The 26686-nt window shown below is 61.6% G+C and overlaps 1 protein-coding gene across 2 annotated transcripts in view; it reads left to right on the top strand.

Moving 5' to 3' along the window:
* TAFA5 (TAFA chemokine like family member 5) overlaps positions 1 to 26686 on the top strand; it is a 177453-nt gene that overhangs the window by 63282 nt on the left and 87485 nt on the right. Inside the window, exon 1 of one of the 2 annotated variants that reach the window (XM_025282670.3) lies at positions 7944 to 8255. The exons of the other annotated variant lie outside the window; for it this stretch is intronic. Coding sequence (XP_025138455.1) covers positions 8165 to 8255 — 91 coding nt within the window. The 5' untranslated portion in view covers positions 7944 to 8164. Of the gene's footprint in view, positions 1 to 7943; positions 8256 to 26686 lie in introns of those variants that run through there. 2 annotated transcript variants of the gene reach the window in all.

The following is a 26686-nucleotide window of genomic DNA, read 5'->3' as shown; positions in this document are numbered from 1 at the left end:
CCAGGACTCAGCCCTGCTCCCTAAGGGGCCTGGCCACAGCTCAGGGGACTGGGGGAGGATGCAGGAGGAGGGCTCAGCCCCTGGTTCCTGCCTGAGCCTGGCCAATGGCAAGCTCAGACACCAGGGCCTCAGCAAGGTGGTCCCCGAGCAGGGAGATGAGGGCCTGGGGGCTTACCCTGAGCCGCCATGGGTGCGGGGCTTAGCGCTGGCCTGTGGGTGACGGGAAGGGGGGTTTCGCCGAGATCACACGCTTCTGGGGGTGCTGGGTGCCCACAGAAGAAACAAGAGTGAGAGAGGAAGCACTCCCGACCTCACAGGTCTGAGTGTGGTGGAGACTGAGCCTGGCCCCTGGCCCCAGCTGTCCTGAAGCCCCATGGAGAATGGACGCCCACGCTGGCCCCCGCCCCAGCATCCCTGCCGCCCTCGCTCCGCTAGCCGCCTTCACATCCGCCACGTCCCCCTCTCCAGCCTGCATTGGCTCTGCTCACTCCTGCTCTAGAGACACAGTCCGGACGCCCCTGCCCGCCCCCCAATGCTGGGTATAAAGGACCGAGGAGGCGGCCCTGCTGGGGGATCTGCCCTCCACACAGGATCAGAGCTTGAGCTCACAGCTTGCATTCCGGGGTGACTCTGGACCACCAGCGTGGCCTGGCCCATCTCGCTGGGGCTCCCACAGCGATGCCCATGCCCCCAGCTTCCCTGGGGGTCGATGTCACCCCTTCCGTGTGTGCGGAAGGGAGCCAAGTCCGGGAGGTGCAATCTGTCCAATTAGCTCTAGTCTGAGTCCCAAGAACTTGTGAGGGATCGAGGGGCAGAGGGCCTGACAGCTGGCCAGTGGTTCCACAGCTGCTGACCTGAGCCCGGGGCCCCCGCTCAGGCTCCTAGCCCTTTTCTTAAGCTAAGGCCACCCCTGGCTGCTGGCCTGACCCCTCCCCCAGCACCATGGCCCTCCCCAGAGCAGGAGTGTGTCCCCAACAGGGTCACACGGTTGAACGTGATCTGAGAGGGGCAGCTGGGCGAGGGGCCCATCCCTTCCTGACCCCAGAGTGCATAAGTAGGCGTGGAAACGGGCAGCCCCACCCCCAGTGCTCAGCCTTTCCGTCTGCAGGATGGGGAGCCTCGCACCCACTTAGCACAGTCCTGGGGCGTGGTCAGGGCACAGGTACTTGGGAGATCAGTAGACGTGTGTCTTTGCTTGGTGGACACACAGACCTCTGCTCGGAGGATCGTGGGGACCCGCGGCCCTAGGAGTGCCTGGTGACCGCAGGGTCTGGCCTGGCCTGATGACTGAGGGTTGCCTGTGGGCGGCGGGGGCTGCAGTCACCAAGGTGCAGACAAGGCTGAGGCAAGCAGGACCCCACTTTGGACACACACAGGCCTGGCTTCCGGTGGCCGTCTTCTCCTTAGGATGGTCACTGTGGTCCTGTTCCAGCCTTGCTGTGGCTCAGCCATGAGTACAGAGTCCTAGGCTTCGGCAGCATGGGGACTGAGCTGGGATTCCCAGCCACGGCCCCACCCTTGCTGAGCTGCCCCGTGGCTCCCCTCCCCGCTTCTCCGTGCCCTCAGCCGCTCAGGGACCGTGTGCTCTGGGCGTCAGTTGGGTCCGGGCACCCCCTGTTCTGGGATGGCTGGGATGGATGTCTGGTGGTAAAGCTGGGGTCTCCCAAGGACACCAGGGCCCTGGGGTGGGGGTGGGGGGATGGTCAAGCTCAGGGTCCCCTTGTGAGCAGGACGGCCCCGCCTCTGGAGACAAGCCCGCCCTCAGGCCGCAGGTGCGTCCAGGGAAGCCCTGCTCTTTGTCTCCACGCCCACTTGTTGCTAACTAACTCTCTTGCTGATGTGGGCTGGGTCCCTTACGGTGACCCCCAGGCTTACCCATCACACAGTGGTGGTCACCTTCCAGCTGTCCCCCCAGCCCTGGCTTTGGTCCCAGGTGAGGATGAGGCCCTGACCCTGGGCCCAGTCTGCCCTCCAGGCCTGTTCTCCCCGCCTGGACCCAGAAGAGGCGGAGCTTCAGCCCAGAGCCCCCCTCCTTCCCACAGCGTCGCGGGCCGAGGCTGCACTGGAGTCACCCCAGGCCTCACCCCCAGCGCTTGCCCCTCGTGGCTTCCTCTGCCTGTTGCCTCCCGTTTCCTTGTCTGGCATGCTCACTGGCAACTCGGTCCCCTCTGCAAACTCTGGACTCCGGTCTCCTGGCCCTGAGCCTGCCAGCTGGGCCCTACCTGCTGCGTCTTCCTGGTCCTCCCCCTCCTAGAAAGCCACGTGACTCCCTTCCACGCGGGTGACTTCTCTCCACCAGCCAAGGCCAGCCCTCCAGCCCCTCCTGCTCTCGTGGTCTTTAGTTGTTAGAGTGTGTTCACACTTATTTAAAAACATAGCTGTGACCATCTCTATTTTGTTTATATCTGTTATCTCCCTCTATAAATACCACTTTGTTCTCTTCAACAAGTGCAGACTATTACATTATATGGACAGAATGCGATTCATTTACAGTATTTTTATAATACTAGGTCTTCTCAAATCACAGAGCTTGAATGTCTCACATGTTAGAAAAAAAAATCAAATAACAAATGGAAAGCAAGATTCTGCCTCGGTTTTTCTCACACCCTGACCTTTTCCCCAGGGACAAAGCTGTTCATCATCTGGGCCTTCCTGCTGTGATTTTTATTTATTTGTTTTTACCCAGTGTGGCTGCAAGTGCTGACTTAAACGTTTACCCCTTGACTCACCGCTTCTGATCAGACTTGTTAGCAAATGGTCAGACACACGTTATGGTTTAGAGCGAGTTCCAGGGCAGGGCCTGAGCACCTCTCACTCTGAGCCAGGAGAAATCAGAAAGCCCACTTCAATACCACCGTACCTTCCCTTGTTTCGTATAATTTTTTTAAAAAAATCAAGGTTTAAGATCTGTATTTACCCTTCTACCATAAACGTTTTTTTCTGAGTTTTGTCTACTTGTGGATTTTAAAACAAACCAAGAGATCAGTGTCATTTACAATACTACTTTATAAATATTGTTCAGCAAAGATAGCAACTTTGTGACCAGCCCTGTGAAGAAAGAGATGTAACGTTTTATGGTGAAGGTGTTACCAGTTAAAGGAGATTCTCCCCAGTGTGAAGGCCTAATGTGCTTTTAAGCACATTCTTTACAGCTTATTTCACATCTAAAGAATCAAATATGCTAGATACTCTTCAGTCCATATTCCCACAGCCACCTCCTTGGTTCCTTTTTCTGCTGGGATGTCACCTTGGGCCATCTTGCCGCTGTGGACACGTGGCCAGTCAACCGGAGTCTTGTGTGCCCTCAAATGCGGAACCGTGTTGATAGTCTAGCTGGGTATAAAATTCTAGGTGCCAAAACTTCTCTCTTTAGTGCCGAATGACCTGCTCCGGGGTTTTCTGGAAGCCGTGTTGCTAATGGAAACCCCAGCATCCGTCTGTGTCTGACTTCCCAGAACATAGCTTTCTTCTTCTCTTCATTCTGCCAGCTTCTCTGAGTCCCTTGCATTTCTTGGGTCCTGGTCTGAGTCAGACTTATTCTGAGTCTGGGGGCTGCCATCCAAGGATGTGTGTTCGGTTGTCTGAATTTCCTAGTCTCTGTTGCCTTTAACCTTCTCCCTTAAACTTTCTGTAGATAGGCGTTTGACACCTTGCATGTTTCAGCCTTTACCGTCCCTCCCGTCTATTTCTATCTACTCTCTGTTCTGCAAGGCATCCCTTAATTTCCACGCCTGGTTTCCACTCATGCCCGTTTTACTTCTCAGGGTATCCCCTGGAGCCCCAAGCTGGTTAGTCTTGTTGATTCTCAAGTTTTTCTTCTTGTTTTCTTTCCCTTTGTTTCACGGTAACTTATTGTCTTTCACTAGTGCACATTCTCTCAAATTTTTTCTAGAATGATGCTATTTGAATTATTATTTTTATTACTTTACTTTTCTCTGAGTCATTAGTGATTTCCACCCCCCACCCCCGCCCAGGGTCCTGTGTTAAAAGTATTCATGTCCTGGGTTTTCCGTCTCTTTCTGCAAACACCTGGTCGTCCTCCTGGCCAGGTCCTCTCTCTACAGGAATAAGTGTGGAAGTGAGTACAGTCACTGGTCACCGATGTCACTCGCATCCTATTGAACCAGCGGGCTTCTTGCTTGACCAGGAGAGCTGACTGTAGGTTCCCTGCGAACAGGCAGGGCATATGGACACTTTGGCACCCTTGGAAGGAGCAGTGGAGCTGGTGGGCAAGCAAAGTCCCAGACTGGCCTGATGATGGCCAGCTGCAGCCTGGGGATGTTTGTGCATCTCCCTCCCAGGGGATGGTCCTGCCTCTGACCCCTGTCCCTACCTGCTGTGGATGACCAGAGATGTCCATTCTGCCCTTTCTGGCTCTCTCTCACACTCTCCCTTTCTCAGGAGATCAGGAGACCCCAGGCGTTGTTTGTCCCATGGGCCTTTTTGGCAATCTGGTGATGCTTATGAAACCCTTCTCAGAACAACATAAAAACATACAAGATTACTAAGAAAACCAATTATATCGAAATGCAGTTTTATCAAATGTTGGGAAACCTATTTTGATACAGTAATATGTTTGCTTCCTTATTAAAACATTACATAAAAATGTCTGGCAGTGGGACAACCATAATTGGAAGTCAGGGTGATATTTCAAGCTATCTGCATGAGCTGTAATGTGATATGAAGATTCCTGCAATTTCTGGTAGTGACAAAAATCACAGTTACACCTAAACTCTTATGTTTACTGCCTACGTGGCCAACTGAAGGGAACGTCAAGTTTCAGTTAGAGACACATCAAACAAAAGGCACGTCTTCCACACCCAGTCCTTACCTCCAGCCCTCTGGGCCCCTCCCCAGGCAGAAGACTCCTCTCTCTTTGGACAGCACTCTTACAGCTCTGGCCTGAGCTACCCTTGCCTGACAGCAGCTCGCTCGCGCCTGGCCTCTGCTCCTCGGAGGCAAGCTTCCTCCTCTGGGGTCACATGTGCTGGCTCTGGAGCCCTGGACATCCTTCCAACACCTCTGGCTACAGCCTCCTCCCTTCTTTCCAGCACATGGCTCCAGGACTCCCCACCCTTCCTGGCCTGAAGACTGTCCTCAATTTGGAGGGGGGGGGCGCAATTCCCATGTGGTGCTAGTGGTAGAGAACCCACCTGCCAATGCAAGAGACAATAGAGATGTGGGTTCAATCCCTGGGTTAGGAAGATCCCCTGGGGGAGGGCATGGCAACCCACTCCAGTATTCTTGCCTGGAGAATCCCACAGACAGAGGAGCCTAACAGGCTACAGTTCATTCAGTTGCAAAGAATTGGACACAGCTGAAGTGACTGAGCATGCGTACACACACCAGTATGGCTTTATCATTTATTCTGATGCATCTCTTTGATCAGACCCTGGGTGTCCCCTCCTGCAGTGTGTGTGGCGTTCATTCGGACACCTTGAACTCACTTCCCAGTGGCACGGCTAATCCCCTCTGTGGACCTGTCACGGGGTCCCCAGTCGTCACTGTCACTCCTCTAAGGGCACAAGCAACGCCGCACGTGTGGCCCTGGGGAAGGCCCTGGAGCCGGAGGATAATCTGGTCCCCATGGCACCTCCCCTCCTGTTGCACTTGTTGAAAATAAATTTACACCCTGGTTCTCTTTATAAACTCTCTTCTCTTAGTTCTCTTTACAGAAGGAGCTTCGAAATGGTTAGTTTGTAAAAGTTCTCCTGGGGAATGGAAAATACTTGCAATTTTCAAAATTTCCAGTAGTAGCCACCTGACTGGGCACAGAGGATGTCAGAGGCTGGCCTTGCTTTCTGCTTGAGGTCCCTTTGGGGTCCTGGGGGTGTGTGTGTAGTGAGCACCCAGCGATCCTCAAGCCTTCTGAGGGGAACAGCGCGGCCCCAGGTGAGGACTGAACGCCAATGACCTTGGTGGAGGTCAGGCTCTATTCTGTTAGGAAGGGCGGCTCCCCAGAGGCTGCTGCAGGGGGAGTTTCCTGCAAAGTGCCTGGGGGTGAAGGCCAAGGAAGAGGCTGTTAAAGGAAATGGGACTCCGAGGGCCCATGCAAGGGGAGAGAGGACCACGCCCACCCACCCCGCCACCCGCAAGGCAGGGTCTGAGCTGCTTGGCCTGTCTGAGGCTGCAGCCACTTCTCCAGGTAAGGGCTCAGAGCTGGTGTTCCTGTCTCGTGGACCATCCGCAGGGAGGGGTCCTGGCTAGCAACGCAGCCCGCGTGGGGCATTGCTTCAGGGGCGGCCTCCCCTCTGACCGGGGCTGGCACAGCACCTCAGGCCAGGTCGGCGGCGGCAGCCTTGGTGCTGGTCTGGAGTGACTTGCTGTCTGTGTCCCCAAGTGTGGGTGGAGGGCCTTGACTCACCTGACCTCCAGGAGCACTCCCAGGAGTGGCCCCTTTCCCTTCCTGCAGATCAATGTCCCTGCAGGCAGAAAGCAGCTTTCTGGGGCCTGCTCTCCAGGCCTAAGGCTCCCCAGGACCCTCTGGCGGTGGGACCCTTTCCTGTGCCCCACCCACCCCACACGGTGGGGCTTAGGATCAGGCAGAGGCTCCCTCCCTGATCCCCAGCCAAAGCTCTTTGCTGGGAATTTGGAATTTTATTTGAAATTCAAATCAGGCAAACAACTGCCTTGAGACCTAGACTGGCCTCCGGGACGCTGAACTGGGCACAGATACCCCGGCTCCGGGACTCAGAGTTGGTGAGGAAAACGGGCTGGTAGCGAATGCCAGCGCTTCCCAGAGGCGGGAGGAGGCCGGGCCAGGAACGGCCCGCTCCTGCATCTAGCGCAGCCCCGGGCGTTGAGTGAGCGCCTACGCGCCGACCGCTGGCCGGAAGGATGGCACCTACTGGGTCCGGAATGTGCAGCGAGTGTGTTTCCAGGACGAGGTGCAGATTTTCAGAAGCCGCCGCGGCTCAGTCCTGGGCAGTGACGACGCCTGGGCCGGGGTCCCCGCCCCCCGCCCCCCGCCCCCCGTCCTCCCCGGGAGCCGCGGAGCGCTGGGGGGTTGGGCGCACCAGGGGCTCGATCCCCGCTCGGTCGGCCCCCGCCTCGGCCGCCTCTGCAGTGAGGCCCCTGCACGCCTAGGTGGAGCCCGACCCGCGGTTTTCGGCCGGACCGGCCTCGCCTGACCCGCCGGCGCGCCAGGCGGGGGCGCTGCAGGGCGGCAGGGGTCCCCTGGGTCCCCTCCGCGGCCCAGTGCGCATCGGCGGCTCGGCGGGCCGGCAGGAGCGCAGACGGCGGCGGGCGCGGGCCGGAGTCCGAGCGCCGCGCGGCCCCTCCCGCCGCCTCCCTAGAAGGACCGAGCCGATCGGGCGGCGGGCGCGCGCCACGGGCCGGAGCGGCGGCGTCCCGCGGGCGAGGCGCGCATTGTCGCCGGCCCCACCTGTCGGCGCGGCCGCCACCGGCCCAGCCGGGCAGGCGGCCCGCGGGAGCCCGGGCCGGGCCTCGACCGGCCGCCGCGGCGGAGGCGCGGGCTCCGGGAGCGCGGAGGCCGGCACCGTTCGAGGGCCACCGGGCCACGCAAGTTCTCTGCCTGAGGGCTGGGCCCGGCCGCGCGGGCCCCGGCGGCGGCGATGGTGCGGCGGCCCCGCGCCCGGCGCGCAGCCCCGGCCCCGCGCTCGGTTCTCCGCGGCGGCGGCGGCGGCGGCGGCAGCGCGGCCCCCTGAGCCCCGGGCCGGAGCGAGCGCGGCGGCGGCGGCGAGAGGAAGGCAGCGGCGGGAGGCGACAGGCGACCGGCGGTCGGGCCGTTGCGCAATCCACGGCCCGCCGTCCGAGCCCTGCCGGTGGCGCGGCTCCGGGGGCGGCGGCGGGGCTGATTCATGGGGCCGCGGCGGCCACCCCCCCGCGCCCGGGCCCCCGGCGCCCCGCAGCCCGCGCTGGTGGCCGAGCGGCCGGAGCGGCGGCCGCCGCGGCCCGAGCCTCGGTGCTAACCTCCCCGCCCCGCCCGCCCCCTCCCCGCGCCCCCGCCCGCTCCCCTCCCCCTGCCCAAAAAGACACAGCCCGGCTCCCGGAGCGGCACCTCCAGTCGCGGCGGAGCGCGGCGTTGGCGCGGATGGAGGGCGCGAGCGGGCGGCCGCGGCGGCTGCACCCGGCGGGGCGCTGATGCGGCGCCTGGACCTTTGCTGCTCGACTTGGGGGGCGTCGGCCGAGTGGGCACTCCGCGATGCAGCTCCTGAAGGCGCTCTGGGCACTCGCGGGGGCCGCGCTCTGCTGCTTCCTCGTCCTGGTGATCCACGCGCAGTTCCTGAAAGAAGGTAATTGTCCCCCCGCGCGCCAGGCTTCCAGCACGTTCGGCCGCCGCCGCTGCGCTCGGCCCGGCCAGCCCGGCACCACTGCGGGGCCCCGGCGCCCGGCGCGCACCCTGCCCGGCCCCGCGTGGATCCCGCAGCCGCGCTCAGCCCCGGGTCCGAGGTGGCGGGCGGTGTGGACGCGGCGGCCTCAGTGCCTCTGGCGCCGCCGGGCCCCGGCCCGCTCCGGGGCTGCCGTGCTGTCCCCTTCCCCGCACGGCTCGTGGGCAGCGGCGCCCGGCCTCTGTCCGCCGGCTCTCGGTAGATGGCACCCGCGCTCCACGCTGGCGGGCCAGGCGCGGGCCCGGGCGGAGGGAGCCCCGGACGAGGCCTGCGCGCCCGTACCCCGCTCTCCGCGCCGCCTTCCGGGCAAGCCCGGGGCCCGCCGGCTCTAGGAGCAGGGGCTCGCCCGCCAGAGCGCCTGGCCCCGCACCAAGTCCGGCCCCCCCGTCCTCCTTGCCTGCTTGAGAGCAGAGCTCGCGCTGCAGTGGATCTTTCTTGCGACTTGGTTGAGTCGAGCAAGTTGATGGAAGCATTTGTGGGACGGGCGGCCCTGCACCTGCTGTCCAGGGAAGGAGCCCCAGGGCTCGCAGGGCGGGTGTGGACCCGAGTACCCAGGGCATTCCTGGGAACTTGCTGGCTCGGAGGCCTGGGCTCTGGAGGGCAGCCTGGGTGCACTGGGCTCAGCCCGGCTGCCCTCGTGGAACAGCCAGCCCCGGGAACTCAGGGCCAGGCGGCACCCACTGCCGTGGTGGCCGTGCACTCGCCCCCAGGCCCCTTGCCCCCAGGACTGCGCGGTGCCCCCCCAATGCCAGCCAACAGGGCACGCCAGCCCACCTCCAAGCCTCCGTGGCCCGGAGCGCAGGCGGATCCTCGTTAGCTCCTGGCCCTCACAAAGGACGGGTGTGCAGCGTTCAGCTGCTTTCCAGCCTAATTAATGAGCTGCCTCTGGCTCTTCGGAAGCAGGTAGGTGTGGGAGGCCAGGCTGCCCTTCACCTGCTCCTTTGGCTTGGTGTCCATTTCCTGCCCTGGTTTTGGGTCCAAGCCCTGAAGGGAGAGGGGACCACTCCTCCAGCCTGGGGGTGGTGCTGCAGGCCCAGGCCGCCCTGAGAGGGCCGGGTGAGTTTCCGATAAACTGGAGGACCGCCCTCCACCACCCGCTTGCTTCAGGAGTGGCTGGGGATGGGTGGTCCCTGGGGGCTAGCAAGCCACCCAGGGGCCGATGCCAGCTGTGCCCTCTGCCAGGGGACTCTGGGGCCCCCCAAGTGGACGACAGTTCCTCACCCTTCCTTTCCACCGGGCTGTGCTTTCAGGGGGATCTCTTGAAAGGGGACTCCTGTGAGTTCACTGCTTCTAAGGTGGAAAGGGCCAGGCTGTGTGTGTGTTCCCCTGGGGAGGGGGTTGTTCTGTGTAGAGACAGATTCTCCGTGATCTTAGAGCCGTTGTGGTGAGAGAGGGAGTTCTGAGCACCTCTGGCTGAGCCCCGGCCTTCTGCTCGCCCCGTGGGAGCCGACCGGTCCTGCTGGCTTCAGAGGCCTTGCCGTCCTCCTGAGGCCCCACGTCTTAAGGTCAAGACGCATGTTTTGATCGACAGAGAAGTTTCTGTATTCTGGATTCAAAGAGTATGGGTGCAGGGCAGGGCAGAGGTTCGGGGCCTCATCTTGCTCGGAGAGGGTGCTGTTTTCTGAGGATGGGTTATTGGAGAGCCTGGCACGGAAACGTCCGCGTTTACCCTGCTCTGGGCAGCAACCTCTGCGAGGCGTCAACGCTCTGGAAGCCGGTGTAGGAACAGGGAGGTGGGGCGTGGGGCCCGGAGCAGGTCCGCGCTCTGCAGGCGCTCGGGGGAAGTTTGTTTGTGTGCATAGCCTTCTGCAATCCTTAGAAGCGCCGTCTGTCCATCCTGAAGGATGTCACAGTCCTGCTTCCCAGGGTGGAGCACCCTGCACCCCATCTCTCTGAAAGGTCAGACTGGGAGCAAGCACCCTGCCCTCCCTGACTGTCCCCTGTGGGGTCAGGAGCCCCGGGCAGGTGCTGGGGGGCCGGGGGGTGGCCCGCCCTGGATGCACGGGACCCCCGGGCCCTCTGGCTGCAGGCCCCAGGCCACTTCCTTCCAGGCGCGCTGGCCCCAGGAGGGGGGAGCGCGGCGGGCGGACAGACAATCATGACTTGTTGTCTGCGGACGGGTGGGAGAGAGCTGTTTAAATGGTCATTTCCCTGAATCTGGCTTTTTCAGCGGTGAAGAATGGGGGGCCTGGGGAGCCGCTTTTCCACACTCCGCCTTTTGTGTGCAGATGCGGGTCACCCCGTGGCTAATCCGTCCCCCTCTGGCCAGTCTGTCTCCCAGTGTTGGCGAAGATGAATAGGGCTGTGCATGAGAGAGAGGCGTATTGTGGTTCCTGATTGCAGTCTTGGCCGGGCCGGTCTTTGTGAGAGCCTCCTGCCCGCCGTGGCCAGCCGGGCCGGGCACTCAGAGGGCGGGGGAAAGAGTGCTGCGGCCTGGGGCGGGGGCCGCGGGGAACTGGCCAACCCTGCCTCCTCCTGCTCACCCTTCGGGACGCCCTGCCCCTCCTCTGGGGAGCTCGGGCTGGCCTTGGCCTCTGGACGCAGCACTCAACGTGCTCCGTGTTTGTGAACTAGTCCGGGGCTGGGTGGGGGAGCGGTCTGGGGAGCCGATTTCAAATGCAGCCTCTAAATCGGGGGACAGAAGGCCCGGGTGGTGCTGCACCCCAAGAAGGCAGAGGGGAGACTTCCTTTTATCTTCCTAACGATGCTAGGTCTCAGAACATGGCCTTAAGGAAACGGCAGGAATTAGGGGAAAAAAAAAGATTTTCAGTCTCTCTCTACCAAAGACTTGAAGGTATTTTTCTCCCAGCTTTTCAATCACCGTGCAGATTCAGGCCCTCGGGTCGCCGCTGATGTAACCGGAGCAGTACAGTCCGCTCTTTCCTGCAGCTGCGGGTCTGAGGTCTGCCTGCGTCTCCCTCTCCTTGGGGGCCGCAGAGCTGGGAGGTGGGTGGGCGTGTGATTCACAGCCTCTGTGGGAGAGCGTGTTTCGGGAGATGAGTGTGTACGTCCGGACACGCTTGCTGTGGACCCGGCCTTGATTCCGGAGGTCCTTTCTGAATCGGACAGCTGCTCTGAGGGCCGACTGTTGAGTAAACAGGATTCCACTTTGGCTTATTTATTTAGCGCCTCATTCTGGAAGAGAAGCGGAATTCTGGGGGCCCAGGGCCGGGGGGAGCGCGCGTACCCCCGAGCAGCCCCTCCGCGGCGTCCTGTGAATGGCCGTGACTCTGCGCGCCGGGCGGTCATCACTGTCGTCTGCATGAGCTCAGGAGTGAGCCCAGAGTTAACTGTCTCTTACACCTGTGAGTTTATTTTAAAACATGGACAGAGGCCTGACAGCACAGCTCCTGGCACCCAGGGGTCCCTCAGAAATGTATCTGTGGGAGCAGAAAATCACCCCGGTTACAACCCACACAGGGTCTCCCAGGCACTGACGCATGTGGGCAGCCCCCCGTGGGTCGGGAAGGATTGTGGATCCCGTGTCGAGCTTCCGAGCACGGGAGAGTTCCGGGGCCTAGGCTTTGCCCAGATGGTTCTCAGAGGCTGTGATAACGAGGAGGGTCAGGACAGAGGCCCGGGGCTGGTGTTCAAGTCGGCAGAAGACTGAGACGCCCTGTGTTCCAGATGCTTCCGACCACCCGCCCAGACCTCCCAGGAGGCCGGGGGCGCCCAGCCCACCCTGCCTGCCTGTTTCTCCCGGAGGCTCCGGGTGCGCACCAAGGGGCCTGGCCACGCTGCCTTTTCTCCCCTCAGCAGAGCCCCTTGTGAGGCCAGGGCAGTGGGGCCGGCTGGGGGGCACTTGGGGGCCGCATTGAAATAGCCCGGCTCCTCATTGCCATGTACCATCATTTCCGCGTGGCAAAGAGTCTAAAGCCCGCACTCACCATAACGGGAGCCTCGTTGCGGAGCGTCTGACAGCTGGACAAAGTGAGAGCGGAGCAGGGCTGGTCAGGGGGTGACTGCCGACGTGCCAGGGCGCCGGGGCCCGGCCGGCTGCTGTACACCCCCGGGGCCGGGCACAGGCGTGCAGGCTGGGGAGGGCTGCCCTTGGCCGGACTCTCTGCCCTCATCTCTGCAAGCTCTTCAGGCCCTGTCTTGGCCTCCACCCTGAGCGGGCATCGGGGGCCCTGCAGCAGGCCGTGTGAGCTTCAGCTCTGGGGTCCGGTTTACAGACCTGTACGCACCAGGCTCTTACACCAGGGTCTCTGCCCATCCTGGGGACGCAGCCCCGTGCAGGGGCACCAGCGGCGAGGGGGCAGTGTGGGGTGGCCAGGTCCCCTCCCTGTGGAGGGCCGCTGAGGCCTGCAGGAGGCGGGGTGCTGGGTCCCCAGCAGTGGACCACCGCTGACTCGTCGTGTGTGTGTGTGTGTGTGTGTGTGTGGTGGTTTGTTGTTCAGTCGTGAAGTCACGTCCGACTCTCTGCGACCCCGTGGACTGCAGCACTCTGCTGTCCTCCACTGTCTCCCGGAGCTTGCTCAAACTCACGTCCATCGAGTCGGTGATGCCATCCAGCCATCTCATCCTCTGTCGTCCCCTCCTCCTGCCCCCAGTCTTTCCCAGCATCGGGTCTTTTCCAATGAGTCGGCTCTGAGCCTCAGGTGGCCAGAGTATTGAAGCTTCAGCACCAGTGCTTCCGTTGAATATTCGGGGTTGATCTCCTTTAGGGTGGACTGGTAGGATGACGTGGATGCGTTCACTAAACTCTCCACATTTGTAATGTCTGTAGGCATGTGGAGTGAGTGAGCTACACGGAGAACCTGCTCTTGGATCAGGAAGCCACCCTTAATCTCTGCACTTGCCGGTCAGTAGATGGTTACAGGAGACGCAGAGTGCAGCATGAGCTGCGTGACAGAAAGCATCGAGGTTGTCACTGTGCATCTGCGTGTAACGTGTGCTGCTGTTCACACGCGTTCAGTGAATGGACTCCGAGCCCCCTGGAGAGGCACGCAGTGAGGCCTGGAGTCCTTGTCCTGCTGTGCTGGTGACCAGCCGGCCCGCCGTGACCGCTCCCTTTCATCTTTCCTCCTGAGTCTGTTCCTCTGTGCGCACCGAGGCGCTCACACAGGTGACATGGTCACAAACACGGGAACACATGCATGCATGGACACACACAGGCAGGCACACGTGGGGAGCAGCGCCCAGCCTGGAGGCAAGAAGCAGGGGAGAGGCCCCTGGGGTCCCGTCTCTGCCCCCAGGACCCTGGGGCTGCCTTGCTTGGAGCGGCCACGTCCAGCGAGGCCCAGCAATGTCCACAGTCAGGTCACAGAGGTCACAGAGGCCAAGGGGACGTGGGCCAGCGTGTGCGCTCACTGTCTCTTCTTCTCTGCTTGGACCCGGAGCCCGGCAGCTCCTGGAGTCTCATACCTACCCCGCCTCACACATCCCGTACCTCGCTGACCCAGCGCCTGGCTCGTGGGCTTACACATGCTTGTGCAAATGGCCTTTGTAACTGGGAAGCTGGGTGGACATGTGATATCAGGCAAGTCACTGGACCACTGGGACCCTCAGTCTCCTCCTTGGCAGAATGGACAGGGTCGCAGACCTGAGACTTAGGTTGGTTCAGCCTGTATTTCCTAAGCTAAAGACGATGCTGATCTTGGACGGAGCCCCTCCAGGAACTCAAGCTGCAGCCTAGGTCCACTCCCACTCCCTGCCCCCCTGAGATTCCTTCCCCGGGTCACTCCATCTGGGAGGCCTCAGCTGCGGCCGCCAGCATGTTCCGGGATGCTGGGTCTTCAGGGAGTTCCCAGGGAGGGACAGGGCCCTCCATCTCTCCCTCACAAGGGCTCTGACCACCAACCCAACCTGTGCCCTCCGGAACCATCTCTGAGGCAAGGGGCTTCCCAAGGGAGATGGGAGCCCAGGACAGCTAGGGGACAGGCCCAGCCCCACAGGCCACCCGGGACCTGTCAGACCAAAGGTCTTGGCCATGTTCCTGGCAGAGGCGGTCCAGGAAGGAGCCAGAAGCAGGCCTGGGCCCTGAGAGCCTGGTGGGCTGGGGTGGCCCCGAGCCTCCAGGGATTTGGAGGCCGCTGACCAAGCTTGAGTGAAGCCCCGCCCCGACCCCCACCCCGGCGAGGGGGGGTGCCAATCCCCACGTGGCCCCGGAGAGTCTGGTGCAGGAAGGCTGGGACCCGGCTGCTTCCTAGCCATTCCGTAGTCCCTAGGGCGAGAAGCGTTTGCTGCCTGCCTGGGGCTGAGATGCTGTCCATGAGCTGGCCCAGGCTGCCAGCCGGGAGGGTCCCCCACTGAGCTGGCTGCACGGGGCTGGCGGTGGACGGAGGCTGTTCTTGGCCCACTCAGCCCCCTGGCAGTGACCTGAGCAGTGGGAAGGGCCAGCCCCTCCCTTCCAGGCACCCGTGTGTGTTTGTGGAGCTGCAGGGGGTGGTGGGGGGGAGAAGCAGGGTCACCTTTTAGCAGGGGAAGGGCAGACGCTCGCAGGTGGGGAACCGGGTGGGCGTCCCCCCGATCCCCTGGCTGTGCAGGGCCATCCGCCCCCTGCCATCCACACGGCCTCTGCCGCCGATCGTCGCCAGTGCCCCGGCAGCCCAGGGCAGGAGCTGGGCCATGTGCTTGGCTGCCCTGTCCCGTGCCGTCTCTGAGGACGCCGGCTCGCACCCTGCCGCCCTCGGCTGGGTGACTTGATGGTGGCCGTGGTGATTTACGGATGGGCCCCTGTAGATCACGTGGCCCTTTGTCCAAACACGACTTTGCAGGAGTCGGGGGAGGCCTGCCCTGTGCCCCAGCCCCTCTGGCCACCGGGGAGCTCGGGGGGTACCACCCAGACCACCCCCACTTTCTTTCAGTAGGAAGATCCCACACGTGATTGGAGAAAGTGGGTCACAGACTCAGACCGTGCTCCGGGGACCCACATGAGGCGTCGTGGCTGACCCCCAGCCCCGTGGACGGAGTCGCGTGTCTGATGAGACCGAGCCAGGGCTGTGGGTGTGTCCAGTGGTCTTCACAGCCCACCCGTGGGGCGGGTGACCCCGGGTCCAGCCGCTCCCGCCCATGGGCCCATGTTTGTCTGCTGCTTTCGCAGGGTGCACGGGAGTCCTTCTTATTCTTTGCGTCTAATCCTCCTTAGGATACGGAGCCTGCCCCGTCCGGTGAAAACCCTGCAGGTATGATGCCGCCTCTGGCATCCAGGCCAGGATGCTCCTGGTGGTTGAGGTTGGGGCCAGGAGATCCTGGACCGTCTCAGGCCTTCCTAGGGCAGGATGGGACCGCCAGGGTGGTGCCTCTCCAGCCACGTGGTGGCCACCTCTAGGGCAGTGTGACCCAGGGACAGTCAGGGGGCACCTCGGGCAGGCTTTGGGGGATCCTGGCCAGCCCTAAGAGGGCCACCTTCAGTACACTGAGCTCCCTGGTGTCCTGGTCAATAATGACTTGGTCCTTATTGGGCCTGGAGTGGTCACCCTGGAGGCCTCAGTCCACCAGCTGTGGCCCTGGTGGGTCCCATGGGCACCGGCTCCCTGGCTTGGGGGAGCAATCCGAGGTCTCAGGCTGGGTGGACGGCATGGTGGTGCCCACCTTCCCCACCCTGCAGGACTTGGGGTGAGACCTCAGCGATGGAGCTGTGACCCCGGGGTGCCAGTGGCTGGTCTGTGCCCTGGTCTCCTGGTATGACAGTGAGTCTGGCAAGGGGCCGAGGCTGGACCTCATGGGCACTCCCCTCTGCCGCTTCCCCCTTGTCCCCAGGGCCCCCGGTTCGGGCAGGAGGCTGGTTCTGGAAGGTCCCTGAGGACCCTGCGGGAAGTCCCAAACGGCACCACACATGCCCACCCTCAGCCCTTTGTTCTTCCCAAGAGTCTGGAGGAGGGTGTGCAGCCTTTCAAACACGGTCTTTTCAAAGTCAGCCTCTGCCTGGAGAAGGCGGGTTGTATCAGCCAGTTCCCTCTCTTCTCCTCCAACTGCAGGAGCAGCTGAGCAGGCTCCGCATGCTTTACTGAGACAGGAGCCCCGGTCTCGCTGATGCTTAGCTATGCGTTGCAGGACCCCCACCCCCCGCCATCGTCCTTTGCCCCACTTCCCCAGGAGCCCCTGCATGGCCACAGCCCCCGGGGCCAATTGTCCGGGCGACAGCCTTACTAGACATAGCGGCCCAGGGTGGGGCACACGTTGAGCGCCTGCAGTATGCCGGCACGAGCTGTGTGCTGGTGCCCGTGGGACCCTGTGTGTGAGGAGCCAGACTCCTGAAGAAGCGCACGGCTGAGAGCTGAGCTGTGGCCCCCCAGGGACGGTGCACCCAGAACCCGTGGAGGGGCCTGGTTGGGGAGGAGGGTGATTTGCAGGTGAGGTTAAGGTAAGACTCTCTGGGTGCCATCGCCTGGATGGGGTCCACCCTGCACCCAGAGAGAAGCGTCCTTAGAAAAGAAGAGACCCAGGAGAGGCCACGTGAAGATGGAGGCGGAGACAGACTATGTGGCCACCAGCCAAGGGATGCCCACGGCCTCTAGAGGCTAGAAGAGGCAGAAGACCCTCCCCCAGAGGCTCCAGAGAGTGCGCGGCCCTGCCCACGCCGTGACCTTGGACCTGAGGCTCCCAGGACCCGGCGGGATGAGTTTCCGGGGTTCGCTCTCATTGTTACCGTGGCTGCAGGAAGCCAGCAGGCCACACGCGGGTGATGGAGGGGTGCGTGCCGGGAGGAGCCCGGCCAGGTGTGCCGTGCGTGCAGGGGTCTCACCACCTCTGTCCCAGGGAGGCCCGGACGGGCAGACGCCCCATCAGTGTTCAGGCAAAGACGTGGTCTCCTGTCTGGCGTCTGGGCCCACAAAGGCAATGGCCATTGAGTCCCAGCTTAAGGCAGAAGCCACGTCTCCCGGCGATGGGGCTTGGGGGCGGCCCGGAAGTCCTCAGCACGCCTCCGTCTGTAAATCAGTGTTTCCCAAAGCCAGGGCATGTAGGCTGTGCATACGAGATGACTTTATGTGGGCTTGGGTGGGCATTTTTCATTTTAACGGTCGTGTGTTTATTTTTATGGTTACCTTCTATTTATGGCCACGAGGCTGGCTTCCTGCTCACAGAAGATGGAGAGTTCCTTCCCGGCCAGACAGGGACGCTCGTGGGGGGGGTCGCAGTGGAGGCAGTGAGCCACAGGGGCGCGTGTTTATGGAGCATCTACTGCGCGCCGGGCCCGGCGAACAGGCTAAGCCAGGCAGCAGGAGGCTGGTGGGCACGGGGCTGAGACTCTGGGCAGCAGGGGCCCCAGAGGGTCGTGCAGTTGGGTGAGGGTCATCGCAGGCCGTGCTCCAGTAGCCATGGTCACTTCCTTGGTGTCCAGGCCAACTGAGAACGAAGGGGCCTCCCTGTAATGTGGGACATGCACTCCACGGAGGACGCTGGAGAGAGGTGGGCAGTCAGCTTCTGGGGGCTGCAGGACACAGGCCCACGACTGGGGTTTGAAGAATGGACATTTACCGTCCCTTCCTTTTGGAGGCCAAAAGTCCAGGCCGAGACATTGCGGGGATGGGGGGGTTCCTTCCAGGCCGCTTCGTGCTTCTGGTGGCTCCCAGCAGCCCTGGCTCTCCCGGGCTCGGGACCCATCTCTCCAGTCTCGGTGTCACGTGGCCTCCTCCTACTCCTCTCTTATCAGGATGCACGCCCTTGCATTTCGGGCCCACCCGCATCCAGGTGACCTCATCCTGAGAGCTCCACTGTATCTGCAAGGACATTTACCCCAGAGCAGACCACCTTCCGGGGTTCTGGGTAGACCTGGGGTTCTGGGTAGACCTACCTTTGGGGTAAGGTAGACCTTCCAGGGTTCTGGGTAGACCTTCCAGGGTTCTGGATAGACCTTCCGGGGTTCTGGGTAGACTTTCCAGGGTTCTGGGTAGACCTTCTGGGTTTCTGGGTAGACCTACCTTTGAGGAAGGGTAGACCTTCTGGGCGGAGAAGGAGATGGCACCCCACTCCAGTACTCTTGCCTGGAGAATCCCAGGGACGGGAAGCCTGGTTGGCTGCCGTCTATGGGGTCTCACAGAGTCGGACCCGACTGAAGCGATGCAGCAGCAGCAGCAGCAGCAGACCTTCCGGGGTTCTGGGTAGACCTTCTGGGGTTTTGGGTAGACCTTCTGGGATTCTGGGTAGACCTTCCGGGGTTCTGGGTAGACCTTCTGGGGTTCTGGGTCCCTACCAGACCTACCTTTGGGGTCCACTGTTCCACTCACCGCATGGGGCTGGAAGATGATGCACCCGTGACCGGGCACTGACGCCGTCACCCAGGACCAGAGGTCTTGCAGACCTTAATGTAGCAAGCACCAGCCCCCTCCAGCCTGGGCCTTCCCTGTGTTTGGGGTTCTCCTGGGGGCTGGGGGCTTCCTCCTGCTGAACCCCATCATGGAGTGGCAACGCTGAGAGACCCCTGCATCCTGCCCTCAGAGGCCCTGGTGTCCCACCCTTACTGGGGCCGGCCGTCTGCAGGCTGAGCTGACCGCATGGGGCCAGGACTCTGCTTCTATTCGTGGACCGCACGTGTCTGTGTGAAAGTTAGTTGTTTTTTCTTTTCTTTCATTTTTTAAAGAAAATTGTGAAAGCCACTTTGGCATTGGTGCCCGGCCTCCCCCAAGGCACGTTTGATTCCACTTGGAATAGTCGGTTGCCAGCTTAGCAGTTTCCCGGCACGTTATTCAAAATGTGTCTGTAATGTTCGTTCTCTTCACTCCCGACTCCTAACGAGCTGACTCACCGTTGAACCTTGCGTATTTTTTTTTTTTTTTCATTAAGTGTGTGTCTTGGCATTGAGAGCAAACTTCTGGGTGTAGTTTTCTTCCCACTGAGGCTGGGAAGCTGTGCGTGAGAAGAGGGGGTGTACTCTGCCTGAGGAATCTTCTAGAAGGGAAAGTGGTTCCTTTTGGGTGGGAAGCACCATTAAAGGCAGAGACTAGGGGGCAGGAGAAGGATGCCCAGGCCCCATCACAGGCTGCCCCCCGGGGTCCTACTCCCCCAGCCCCTCGTCAGACGGCCTCTGACGCAGCCGTCCACCTGGAGGGCGGCCCGAGATGCCCCAAGCTCTGACTGTGCAGAGGGGAGGGCACAGAGGTGCGGGAGGTCCTGAGGGCGCCCGTACTGTGGACGGAGGTCTCCTGCCGGCTTGGGGTGGGGACAGGGACCCAGGAGGTGGCCGCGGGGACGCTCAGGTGATACTAGTATCCCGGAGCGCCCTTCAGCTGCTGGAGGAGCGACCGGGGGCGTGGCGCTGCCTGTGGTCCAGGAGTAGCCGTGTCCGCCCGCCTGCACACGGGGTGGGCTCCCTGGGGGGTGGGAGTGCTCCCACGGGGCCCTGGGGTGAGCTCTCTGGGTCCTGAGCCAACCTCCTTCCAGGGACCAGCTTGTCCAGTCCCATCCGTCTCTGACTTCCGCACCCCCAAGTCCTGAGTGGGAGCCCGTGGCTCCTCGGTCCAGTCGTGGCCCTCCTCCTCCCGGTCTGTGCCTGTGAGCACGAGTGCTCTCTGTGCCTGGACTCGGGGTGGGGGCGGGGTCAGGACAGCAGGTGCCCCCGAGCATCCCGTGGCTCCGGGATGGTGTGTGTGTGGAGCGGCTGCCCTTGCTCCAGCCCTGCCCCTCCCCGCCCAGGGTTCCTGCCGCCTGCGCCCCCTCCCCCACCTTGGGCTGAAGCTTCTCGACATGGCCCCTCGCTGGTGGGCAGGGAGTCGCCGGGGGTTTCCTCGCATCGTCCTGCCCCAGCCCTCCCGTGGCTGCATTCTAGGGGCTGAGAGGCTGGACCTGGCCCTTGGGCTTTGGGGCGCAGGAACCGCAGGGTCAGCAGAATTCCCTGGAGAACTTAGCAGGACATGCAGTGGAGAGAGCATTCTCCATGCTCTTTCCCCCAGCCTGAGGCCGCCTGTGTTTCCCGGGGCCAATCGTCGGAGGTTGCTGTCTTGGGGCTCGCAGGGCAGAGCGCTTGGGGCAATTGCGTGTGAAATCTGGTCCGTGTGTGGAGAGCCAGCCCTCGGCGTCCTGGACACGGGGACGTCCTAGGAGCTTGCTGGGCGACGGAGGGGAGACAGGACAACTGCGTTGCCTGCAGCCACGGTTGGGTGTGTCCACACGGACCCAGGTAGGATCCGGAGTGGACCAGGCGGCTGGCCTGCAAAGTCACCTGCGTGCACGGTGTCTCCTGTGGAATTCTCCTGGGGAACTCTGTGTGGATGGGCCGGCCTGAGCCCGCACCCATGTCCCCAGCAGGCTCGGGGCTTGTTTGTAAAAGGAGCCTCAGGACCGGTTACCCCAGACGCTGGAGGTGGAGGTGCTGGAGGGCATCTGCTGGGACCGAGTGCCCCATTGTACAGATGGAAAAAACCGAGGGCTGGGCTGGGGAGGGGCTCGCCCAGGGTGCATGGCTCTCAGCGAATGACATTGGCAGGTGTCGGGAGTGGATTTCTCGTGGGGAGACGGGTGCAGCTGAAGGCTTATGGGGGGCTGTGCCCCCACATGACCGGCGGGGGCTCCAAACTGGCTCAGCAGCCTGGGGGCCTGTGCAGGTGGGCTGAGGGATGGGGCGAGACTGTGGCCTGGGTCGGCAGGGCTGAGTCTAGCTAGTTACCAGGCTGAGACGCTCCATCGGACCCCCTGGTCAGTGTCCCCAGGGACCAAGGGGGCCCCGCGTGTGTTTGCTCCCAGCCCCCCGCCCCCATGCCGCCCCCAGGGCAGGTGCCTAGGGAGCTGGGAGCCCGACCACAGAGCCCTGTGGGGTCCTCTCCACCAGCCAGCCTGGGCACTGTCCAGCTGCAGCCATGGCCTCACTCCCTGGGCCCCCCTGCCCAGTCTGTAAGGGGGGATGCTCCCGGCTGCCCCCCAGCTGTGGTGTGAGGTTGGGAGGGGGAAGGGGCGGCACTCACCACCATGCCCGCATCACATACGCCTTCGATCTACACTGCTCTTCTTTTTAGCTATTTTTGTTATTTTTCTTGTCTACCCAAGCCGTTTCAAAGAGGCATGGTTTCCTAGGAGGCTGCTGCTGATGATAAATGCCAGAAAACAGGAGCATCTTTCCAGCCGCTGTGTGGGGGGCCTGCAGACCCTCCCCAGGCCTTGGAAGCGGTCCTCCTCCCCCCATGGAGGGATGCCTGTGTCCCTGGGGCCCTGGGGACTCACCGGGACGACCCCCAGGGGCCCCTGCAGCCTCGGGGGTGGCTGGGACCCAGCCAGGCTTGGCCCTACGGGTTGCCCAGGAGATGGCAGACCTCTGTGTGTCTCACCCCTCGAGAGGGCCCATGAGATAAGCCGGGGGCACACAGGGGCTGGGGGCCTTGCAGGCCTTATGTGTACAGGGAACCTCTTGGTTTTCTCCGTGACAAGTGCATGTCTATCTGAATACAGGCTGGCGCCTGGCGACCCAGGGCTTCTCCCAATAGTCAGGGGGCTGCTGTGGGAGGTCCCCCACTCCCGTCAGCAGCTCCTTTGGACATCCTGCCGCCTCTGTGGGTGTCCAGAGAGCCCTCGTGGTCCCTGCCGCCTACCTGGGCCCAGCATGCATGCTGTAGGCGACGGCTGGACCCCTGGGCGTGGGGCTGCGGCCGCTGAGACCGCGGAAACACGCTCTAGCTGGGCATCCAGCCTCGGGGTGGGGCTGGAGGTGGGCTGAGTGCCCCTCGGACATGCCTGTATGCCCCCCAACCCCAGAGGAGCCCTTTGGATCCCAGCGTGTGAGCGCTCCCTCGGCCACAGGCGGCTCGGCTGGAGCCCTGTCCAGAGCGGCCGTCCCCGTTGGCCCTGAGCGCACAAGCCCCAGGTCATCGAGTCTGGAATTCAGGGTTTCCCGAGCCCCGTGCCGGGCACTTGGGATGCCAGGCCACACTACCCCGGGGCCCTGCGCGTGTTTCCACCCGTGCACCTGCCTTGCCAGCCTTCACTGCCCCAACCACAGGGGGTCCTCCTTCCGCCTTTCTGGGGCAGCAGGGGTGTTGGAAGGAGACCAGCTCCAGCTCCGGGGGACTCCCTGCCCCCAGTCATTGTCCACTCCCCGGGTGCCTCTGTCCCCATGGCCCCCGGGTGGCAGTGGTCACAGTCGTGCCATCAGCCCCAGCTGGCGTGTCCCAGGAGTGAAGGCGGCTGATGGCGTGAGGGTGGTCCGGCTGCACAGAAAAGCTGGGGAGGTGAATGCATTTTGTCCTGAGGATCAGCACGTCGCCACCAGCAGGAATGAGGTCCTCCAGGGGTGGAGCCCGGAGCCGCCCTCTGGGTCACGTCCAAGTCCGTGGGGGCCGCAGAGACCATGGCGGGGCTCTCTGGGCGGGGCCCTCTGGGCGGGGCTCTCTGGGCGGGCTGTGGGGTCTCAGCATTAGTGAGCACCAGCGAATCTTGTCCCCTGGGAGCCCGGCAGGACCCACCCCGCTCCTCGCGCTGGTTAATTAGTGTCTACAAGGCCCCCAACATTCCCGTACGCTAATCCTTTAAGAACAGAGACAGTCTCAACGGCAGCTGAGTTCCAAGCGGCATCCATTAAAACCCCTCCTGCATGGAATTGTGTGGCCTTATTAAGTGGCGAGATTATGTGGAAAAAAATCGTTACGTGTGATAATGCAACTTTCCATGTGATTCCTACAGGACATTCATTATCTCCCATTCGGCTCTATTTAAGCTCGATTGCGGGGGAATTAGTGGTATTACTGTTTAAATCTTAACTTTTGTGTTAAGAAAGCACGTTGCAAAGCTTTTGAAATGTATCTTGGAAGCAGTGCCTGGTTTCCCTGGTTTAACAAGGGAGCGAGCACAAGAGATTTCAAAGCCTACTAATCTGTAGATAATTTGGTCATGTGCCAAGCAGATTTTTTTTTTCATCTAATTAAAAAAAAAAAGGTGTTTTCCTGAAAGTTACTGAGATAAAGTTGTTCCAGGGAGGGCCACAGGATGTGGGGTGACATGGCCTCTGAGAACCCGGGCTGGCCTTCCTGTCTGGTCGCTGAGGGTGGGGCCCGGCGCTGGGCTGGGGTGGGGAACTGGCCTCGCTGGCTCCGTCCAAAGGCACGTTCTGGACGTGCATCCAGAGATGAATGGATAAACGAGGTCTCGGCGTATGAGGGACTATTACACAGCCTTCAAGAAGACGGAATCCCAACGCCTGGTACAACACAGATGAACCTTGAGAGCACAGTGTGACTCCGTGGCCCAAGCCGGACCCAGAAGGACTAATCATGTCCGATTGCACCGACGTGAGGTCCCTGAGCAGTCACATCCCTGGAGACAGAAAGTAGACAGTAGGGGCCCCGGGCTGGGGACAGGGAGGGGGAGGGATGTTTAACGAGGACAGAGTCTCAGTTGGAGAAGATGAGAAAGTTCTGGAGATGATAGTGGAGATGGTCGTACAACACTGTGAAGGTTCTTAATGCTGGTGAGCTGTGTGCTTAAAATGGTTAAAATGGTAAATTTTCTGTGAGTGCATTTTACCACAGTAAAAAAAAATTAAGGCACGTTCTCACTTGGGTCAAAGGGCAAGAACCATGTAGTTATATTATCACTTAAAAAAATTGTGATGTCCCCTTTTTACAAGGGCAGTTTTAGGGTTGGAGGAGGTTTGAGCAGATAGAAAGGGACCCCCACACGCCTTCCCGCCCCAGGGTGCCTGCGCCTCACCTCACCTAGAGGGAGGTGTCCATCACGAGTGATGAGCTGAGATCCCCAAGTTATTCTTAACCCTGGTCCGCAGTTGTCCTTGGGGCTCTGTCGTCTTGCTGGCGTCCACTCCGTGGCCTGGCAGGTGGACAATGACCCGTGTCCACTGCTGCGTGTCTCCAGCGCGGTTTTCCCTGCTCCATCATCCATCATCTTCTCGCTCTGCCCGCTGGGCACTGACCACCAGCCATCGGGCTGCAGCTCTTGGGCCCACGCCTGCCTCTCCGAGCCCTGGCCATGGCCATGAGCACTCCTGGGGGTCCCCTGGGCGGGGATGGGAGGGGACTCGGGACCACCCCTCCTCAGTAACCAGGCTGTGTCTCTATTGCCTTGCTTTGCAATGTGGCATTTATGACACAAGATACAGCTGAGATGCCAGCATTTTATTTTACAACCTCTTTTTTTCCTTTAACACCAGAAAGCGGTGCTCACATAACTCTGTTCCCTGTGAAGCGCCAGTAATAGACCCGCCTCTCAGGAGAGGACGCCCCTCCCCTCTGCTTCTCCACCCAGCCCTCCACCTCCCTCTGCCTGCCCCCCACCACATCCCCCCATTGTGCCCGCACTCCCTGGGTTGGAGGAGGCTTCGCCCCCTTCTCTGTGATTCGCATGGGAAGAAAGCCCCCAGGCGGCTCGTTGGGCCCCTGGACTTCCAATGTCTCTGCTTGCAAACCCCTCTCCCCACCACCCCTGTGTGTGTGTGTGTGTGTGTGTGTGTGTGTGTGATCTCCAGGAGGAGAGCCAGCCAGAGGTGTGCAGAGAGAGGGGTCACATGATGGTGAAGTCATGGTAAACCCAGATCTGATGGGAGCAAGCCCGCAGGCCGGGGTGGGGCCACGCTGCGTTCTGATTGGGCGAGGCCCACCCAGCCACTAATGTGTCCTCCGCGTCACTGGTCCACTGATGGGAGTGTTGATCTCATCCCCAAACACTCTCATGGAACCACTGAGATTCATGTTTGGTCACGTGTCTGGGTGCGGTGGCCCAGCCAGGTGGACCCTGAAGTCAGCCACTGTGGGGAGGTGTGTTCAGGGTGGCGGTGGAGAGGGCCTGGAGGGGGAGGCACCAATTATGGAAGTGGTTCAGGGGCTGATGGTGGTCGTGCCTGAAGGACCATCTCCTCCTGGTGATGGAGGGTTCAGTCAGCACCTGGGACAGGGGTCATCTGGGGGCCTGGTGATGGGCTCATCCCCATACAGGTGTGCTCAGGGCAGGCCAGCAGGGATCAGATTTCAGCAGGGGTCAGCAGGTGTTGGGACCAGCAGGGGTCCAAGGTCAGCAGGGGTGGGCTTAGAGGGGTCAGAGGTCAGCAGGGATAGAGGTTAGCAGGGATCAGGGCGGGGAAGCTCGGCTCTGCTGATGATGCAGCCTGGGGACTGGGAGCTTGAGGGCTGGGTGCCCGTCGAAAGTCCAGGGCAGTGGAGTGCCCTGGGGGCAGCTCTCAGCCCCACACCTGCCAGGACAGCATGCTCAGCAAGCAGCCCCCAAGGCGTCCGCGGTTCAGGGGAGGGAGCCTCGGTGGCCTCCCGGTGCTAAAGGGCTGTGCCGTCTGCTCCCCTGGCTGGCCTGCTTCAGCTGGGCGCCCTGCCCCTTGGGGCTGCCATTCTTTTGGGGGGTCGTCCTGTCATCGAGGCTCGCAGCCCTGGCCGCCCACGCTCGCGGCCAGAGGCAGTCTGCCCCAAGTCCCCAGGTGTTGCCCGAGGTGCCCTGCTCACCTTGCTGGGTTCAGAAGCCCTGCCTGGGGGCGGGGGCACCCACAGCTCAGCGTGCAGGTGGGGCGCTCTGCGCCAGTCATCCAGGCCTCGCCCTTCCACGGCTGCGGTTGAGGCTCTCCCCGTCACACGCTTCTCCTCGCTTGGGGCAGCCTTGCAGTGCCCTGTCTCTGCCAGACTCCAGTGAAAATGAAACAGCAGTGAGCGGGCAGGCGGGCAGGGGGCCTGGAGGGGGTGGGGATGGCCCAGAGCTGAGGGGGAGGGGTGTGTGTGCAGGGACAAGGGTCCCCAGGGGTGGCAACCCAGGGAGGGTCCCAGCAGGTGGGCCCTGGGCACCTGCCACGTGCTTCAGAGCAGAGGCTGCTTGAAGGCCTTTGCAGATGAAGAGGCTGTCGGTGCCTCTGCGGCCACATCTGTCCTGTCCAGTGGGGCACGTTCACCCTTGGGTTTCACCCTTTATGGCACCCCACTCCAGTACTCTTGGAAAATCCCATGGACAGAGGAGCCTGTTAGGCTGCAATCCATGGGGTCGCTAAGAGTCGGACACGACTGAGCGACTTCACTTTCACTTTTCACTTTCATGCATTGGAGAAGGGAATGGCAACCCACTCCAGTGTTCTTGCCTGGAGAATCCCAGGGACGGGGGGACCTGGTGGGCTGCCGTCTATGGGGTCACACAGAGTCGGACACGACTGAAGTGACTTAGCATAGCATAGCATGTGTACATATATACGTGTGCATGCGTTCACATATCTTTACTGTGGGGTGTGCATGTGTGTGTGTGTGTGTTTGAGCAGGTTGTGTTGTATTGGCATAGGTAACACTTTTAACTTCGTGCAAAGTTTGGAAGAAAGACAGCAAGACTGTGCCCTCATGGGCACCTGCCCAGGGCACAGGGCGTACCTGGGCAGAGGCCCTGAGCTGACCCAAAGCAGCTCGCAGACCTGCCAGCCTCTCTGTGTTCCTGGGTGGGAGGCTTCGTTTCCTAGAACATAGCTTTATTGTCCG

Source organism: Bubalus bubalis, chromosome 4 (assembly GCF_019923935.1).
Source record: "Bubalus bubalis isolate 160015118507 breed Murrah chromosome 4, NDDB_SH_1, whole genome shotgun sequence".
Lineage (NCBI taxonomy): Eukaryota > Metazoa > Chordata > Mammalia > Artiodactyla > Bovidae > Bubalus > Bubalus bubalis.
The sequence above is the reverse complement of the archived record's forward strand: the minus strand, read 5'-3'. Positions and strand labels throughout refer to the sequence as shown.